This window comes from Carassius carassius, chromosome 6, assembly GCF_963082965.1.
Source record: "Carassius carassius chromosome 6, fCarCar2.1, whole genome shotgun sequence".
NCBI classification, from domain to species: Eukaryota; Metazoa; Chordata; class Actinopteri; order Cypriniformes; family Cyprinidae; genus Carassius; species Carassius carassius.
This window is the reverse complement of record NC_081760.1, coordinates 39,067,297-39,073,779: the sequence shown is the minus strand read 5'-3', so window position 1 is coordinate 39,073,779 and position 6,483 is coordinate 39,067,297. Positions and strand designations below refer to the sequence as shown.

The following is a 6,483-nucleotide window of genomic DNA, read 5'->3' as shown; positions in this document are numbered from 1 at the left end:
ACGGCAATTTATTATTAATCATATTTTTTTATAATATTGCGCAATTTCACAGCATCTCTTCATGGAGTGGAAAGACTGTGTCCACCGTCATTTCCTGTTTTCATCGCACCTGCAGGTGTCTAAAGCACATAATGGTTTGACTAAAACTAAGAGCAAAGCAAAAGCAAAACCCACAAAACCAAAAGCTTGAGAGCAGCACGTTTCTCTGAAGCACACTGACCATATCTTGACAAACTTGAAAAACCTGACAAACACCCTTCAGCGTTAACAAACACAACTCACACTACCTTGAGGTCATGTAAAATCTAGTTTGATTTATTGTTTGCAATTAATAATTCTGATGTTTTAATGTGTTAATCTGAACATATTAAATGCATAAACAAGTTTTGTAGGAGTTTTATGATTTAAAATTGATTCACTTTCAGCTTTGCCTCCATTTTTTCAACATTTACATGATGCTTGAAGATATTCTGTCACTGATTTGTAAACTTATTATAGTTTTTTAAATTGATCTATTTTTAAACCACACATGAATAAGTTGTCGATCAGAAATATTATTTTCAGTCTTTTCTTCATTAATCAGCAAATGTTGAATGTGAATGATTGAATACCTGCAGTAAAATGAGCAGTTTTTTTGTCTTTGTCTTTTGCTCACAAACAATGTTCTGCTTATTGTTCAGTGTTATGTGCCTCAATGTGGGTTTCCTGAATATGTCTTTGTTCGTAGAAAAAAAATAAAAATAAATTTCAGATCCTGAACCTTCACCTGTTTTCTGTGGCTTTGAGGTGTTCAGAAACACACACACACACACACACACACACACACACACACACACACACACACACACACACACACACCACCACCACTCATGAAACACTATGACAGAATATATATTCAAAGCCTTTTTTACATTTTAAAAATTAAAAGTTATACTAATACTGATACACTGTAAAACATTTCAAGTTGGTTAAACATAGAAATGTAAGTTCACCTTCTGCCTTAAAAATGTGAGCAAACTCAACTTAAAGATATTCTTTGTTTCAACTTGAAAAGCTGTGTTTTACAAGTTATTGTGCATTAGTGATGAACACCTGCTGTTATTGAGAATTACAGAGAATCAGATGTACCAACTGAACCAACTTGTGTAAGCTTTATTTCAAAATCCAAAAATTACAAAGACAAATTGAGTTAAGGAGAAAAAGTTCCTGTAACTTAATTGGGCCATCATGTTTTACAGTGTAGTAGTGTTTAAAGTCAATGCCTCGTAAAACTGTGCTTGTCTTCAAATCACACTTTTACAGATCATCATGAGAAGCCATCAGGGGATTGTGAGAAGGTTAGTAGAAGAATAAATCATATCTGCTCCTGAGAATCTGAGATTGGACAAGAGATAAACATGATGTGCAGAATGACACTTACAGATGAAACACACAAGAACTTCAGTGCATGAAGATAGAGACTCACCACTTCACGTTCGTCTGTGATCTCCTGATGAGTAGCTCATCCCTAAGATCTTAACACAACATCACAGGTACACAATAGTGAGATACATTCTTAGGACAGTCTGATTGACCTTGTGTGATAAAAAGACTCATGCCTTATAGATAAACATATGGGTGTTTATGAAGGCGAGCATCACCTTTACACACAGTCACAGTGAATCCTCCGACCAGCAGCAGTGTGGAACACAAAGAAATCATGTTCAGCAAAAAGAAATCTGAAAACACAGAAACACATTATGGTGTCACAATCTCTAGCTGGAGTGCCCATGAGCATCATTAGAAGGCACTCCATTCCAGACTCTTGCCACTTCACCCTGGACTCCATTTCCCATGATCCTTTGCAAGGACTCATCATGTCTCTCATCACCTCGTCAGTCTCACACTATTGCACTAGCATTGCACATCATGCCGGTGTTACAGGACTACCACGCAGATCTGCTCTTTTGCTCTTTTGCCTGATGCAGTAACTGAGCTGCACCAGACCACACATTTTTGAGATGATGGTTCAGAAGTTCAGAAAGGCGTAGATGTGGTTTTAAAAATGCATACACAATGGTGCTGCCTCCCCAGGATGAGTTCTTTGATACAATAAGGTGAAAGTTACTAGGGTTTGTTAAACAGGGAGCTATTCAATAAAATGTTGGGTATAGCTTCTTCCATAAATCTTGCTGGTGCGTATTTGATGCAGGAAATTGCTTCACAAGTATTTCAACATTTTATGTACGTCTTTGTCTTTTGCCTGTCTTTCCATTATTGTTTGCTGGACTCTGCCTGTTTGACCACTCATGTGAAATGAATCTGCATTTAGATCCTCAACTTTGTTGTCATGCCTCCCGTGTTACATATGGAGAGACAGAGTGTATTAAAAAATTTTAAATACACAAAACCGTCAACACTCATGGCAAATATACACAGTTGTGAATGAATATAAAGTGAAATCTGAGTTGTGGTACATTTACAAACTGTGTTATTTACAAATTGTAAACTGCACCTGCAGGTTTGTAACTAAACTCTGCCGGACATCAGCACTCCTGATGCTGCCTATTCCTGGTTTAGGAGCTATGCCTTAACAAGATACAGGGGTTGCAGGGTTGAGTATATATGAAACTGTAACAGTTTCATGACAGACTTGACTTGAGAGGGAAACTGATTCTGGCATCTGGGTCCACTGAATCCCTGTCTTGTGCTTGTACAGTCAACTAGGCAATCATTCCCTCAGCATGGCACAGTGGGTACATTCTAACCCCAGGGGTTTTCAAACCTGTCCTGGAGGACTCCCAGTACTGCACATTTTGTATGTTTACCAAAACACAAACAAACACAGTTCAGGGCTGCATTCATCCCTGACAAAAATGGTGCAGAATGTTTTTTAAATGAAAAGTTGCAAAAATAGCAGCTGAGAAAGCCATTCTTTGTGTTCTTTTTGAAGGATGTTCGGAGCCTGATGAAATCGGGATAAATGTGTGTTTAATACTGCAAAATCTGCTCGATGTTACAGTCACTGCCCTGCAGTCCAGAATAAAAGAGAACATCCCAATCGAGTGAAGGGATTTGGTGAAACTGTGGTTCCTAATTATTGTGATCCAACATGCAATTACTAAATGATTTAGACAGACTTAAAGAAGTTCCAGATGAATACTTGTGCTCTTATTATTTTAGTTATGTTGCCTTTAATGTGAATAAACATGTGCAAACTATATTTTTGCTCTTGTGAATGTATTTCAATGCTAATTACATTGTGCAAGCTGTCTCTTTAATACTGCATGGTTTATATACATATTACGGCTGATTAGGCTGACATGTTTGACAATCCACCAAACAAGAGAAAATGTATCTCAAACCCTGTTGCACACCGTTCTTCTCCATAGTGCCCTGATGCAGTGCAAGTTCCCGCAGTGCGAAGGAAGCATGGTTACATACATATCCTGAGATGCTCTTTAGACTTGACACACCATCGTACAAACACGGTGCTCATGCGCAAGACACTGGACATATATATATATACAGGTGCTGGTCATATAATTAGAATATAATCAAAAAGTTGATTTATTCCACTAATTCCATTCAAAAAGTGAAACTTGTATATTATATTCATTCATTACACATAGACTGATATATTTTAAATATTCAATTCTTTTAAGTTTGATGATTATAACTGACAACTAAGGAAAATCCCAAAATCAGTATCTCATAAAATTAGAATATTACTTAAGACCAGAACAAAGAAAGCATTTTTAGAAATCCTAGCCAACTGAAAAGTATGAACATGAACTGAAATACATTCACATGAACTTTTTTCCACCACATCTTTTCCTTCCCTTCGTCTCTCTATTAATGTGCTTGGACACAGAGCTCTGTGAACAGCCAGCCTCTTTTGCAATGATCTTTTGTGTCTTGCCCTCTTTGTGCAAGGTGTCAATGGTCATCTTTTGGACAGCTGTCAAGTCAGCAGTCTTCCCCATGATAATATAGCCTACAGAACTAGACTGAGAGACCATTTAAAGGCTTTGCAGGTGTTTTGCTTTAATTAGCTGATTAGAGTGTGTCACCAGGTGTCTTCAACATTGAACCTTTTCACAATATTCTAATTTTCTGAGATACTGAATTTGGGATTTTCCTTAGTTGTCAGTTATAATCATCAAAATGAATAATCATAAAATAAATAAACATTTGAAATATATCAATCTGTGTGTAATGAATGAATGCAATATGCAAGTTTCACTTTTTGAATGGAATAGTGGAATAAATCAACTTTTTGATGATATTCTAATTATATGACCAGCACCTGTAGAACGACAAATCATAAGCAGCACAATGCAATGCAAAATACGTTATTGTTACTTTATAATCAACGAATGATACATATCAACACTAGAGAATGTTATTAATAACAAAAGGAGCATATGAAATGACACATTTCAATCAAGTTAATGTTTTCGACCAATAATTGGACTATAGAAAATGTGAAGGTAAACAAGACATCCTTTTTTATTTTGATAAAAACCTGTTGTTTTCTGGTGAACAAAGTCATAGAAACCTATTTTATTTGTGAAGTGAAGTGTATAAATCTTCAAAAAGATCGAGAGCTTACCCATTTTAACTTTGAGACTGACTTTAGTGGTGACGTGAGCTCCACACCAGTATATCCCAGAATCCTCTTCTCTCAGATCAGTGATGTTCACAGTAAAGACTCCAGTAGATGCTTCATCACTGAAAGAGAATCGATCATCTCTGATCGTCTCCAATGAAACTCCATCCTTCACACACATGGAGGCTTCATGTGCTTTGCAGAAGCTTTTCTGATCTTCATCCTGATGTTTGCACTGGATTGACACGTCGTCTCCTTCATACTTAGTCAAGTTCAGCTCTGGAAATGTTTACAGACACAAGAACATCAATTCACAGCCGTAGTTTCACATATTCAGATGCAGAAACCTTCCTCACCCTCGTTCATGATGACGATCAGATGAGTGTAAAGATAATTGAGCTCTGTTTCTAATGTCACTGCACACCAGTATTTCCCAGCATCCTCTGCTGTCAGTCCAGTGATGCTCCCAGTGAAGACACCTGCAGTGACGTCATTATTCAGAGTCAATCTGCCAGTCTTGGTCTCTTTCTCTTCTCTCACAGTCTCACTGAGAGGATTTCTGTCTCTAGTGGAGCACTTCCCCTTACAGAGAGACTTTGGCTTTGATTTATAGATTGAATCATAAGGACAGATGATCTCAGCTGATTCTCCTTCGTCTCTAACTACTGGAGCCACTAAAAACAATCAAACACAGACATTTAACACAAATGATTGTGAATGTACTGTGTTTACTGTAGTGAAATCATCTGAAAGGACTCACTGATGAGGTTGAGCTGAATTTGAGTGTTCAGGGAGATGAAAGTCAGATGTGTGTCTCTGGTTTCTGCTCCACACCAGTAAACTCCAGCATCTCTCACACTCACATTACTGATGCTCACTGTAACAACTGTCTCTTCATTTCTCTCTGATGAACCACTCATTTCTGTCACTTTAGATGAGCTGATGCTTTGGCAGATGTGATTATCATCTTCTTTGCAGAAATGAACTTTATGCTCCTTTGGGATCCGACAGATGATGTTGACTTCTCCACCAGGATACACAGATTTAGTCACACTCTTTGGATAGTTTACATCTGTTAACCAAGAGAAATTGCATACAAATAAGAACAGATTCTCCAAACATGCAAGATAAAGTAAAGTTTCCTCACCGTGTCTGACGCTCAGCTGTATCTCAGTGAAGCTCTCAGTATAGTCAGATACTTTCACTCCACACCTGTATGTTCCTTCATCTGCAGCTTTCAGCTCTCTAAAAAACACCATCAAGACTCCTGCTCTGGTGTCGTCATATAAAGAAACATCTCCATTCTCCATCCATTCACCCTGAACTCCTGGATTCTTCCTCTCTGAACATCCGTCTGATTCTTTACAGATGTATTTTGGGTTGGTTTTGTATTGAGGATGTTCACACTTGATCATCAAACGACCTCCTGAGGAACCGTTCACTCTAGACACGCCCACTTTAGCTGTCAATCACAAATATCTGATAGAATCATTTTCTTCATCAAATACAAAATCTAACAATAACTGAAGCAGCAAACACTGATCTATTAACTTATGCTAGATGACACAGAGTTTATTCAACTCACTCATAATGTGCAGGTGAACAGCAGTACTAATGGAGCACGAGTCTCTTTTGATCCAAACTCCACATAAATAAACTCCTCCATCATCTGGTGTCACAGCAGTCATTCTCACACTGAAGATGTTTTTATGTGTGTCATCAAAAATACTGAGTCTTTCTTCTTCATTCCATGGGTCAATGGAGTTTTGTTGTTCTTTGAATATGACTTTTGCATCATTAATATGATTCTGTGAATATTCACATGTGAAGGTGGCAGTTTCTCCACTCTTTACTACCACTTTCTTTGACCTCACACAGCATGAATCTGTCAT

The 6,483-nt window shown here is 37.6% G+C and overlaps 1 protein-coding gene across 1 annotated transcript; it reads right to left on the bottom strand.

The window, feature by feature from the left end:
* Window positions 1-1,015: 1,015 nt before the first annotated feature.
* On the bottom strand, window positions 1,016-6,279 carry LOC132141749 (polymeric immunoglobulin receptor-like). The gene is made up of 8 exons (XM_059551412.1): window positions 6,177-6,279; window positions 5,739-6,053; window positions 5,352-5,663; window positions 4,948-5,265; window positions 4,595-4,870; window positions 1,641-1,718; window positions 1,466-1,514; window positions 1,016-1,374 (listed from the first exon to the last, which is right to left on the bottom strand). Coding segments are annotated over exons 1-8 (1,452 nt in total). The 3' UTR covers window positions 1,016-1,373.
* Window positions 6,280-6,483: the final 204 nt, after the last annotated feature.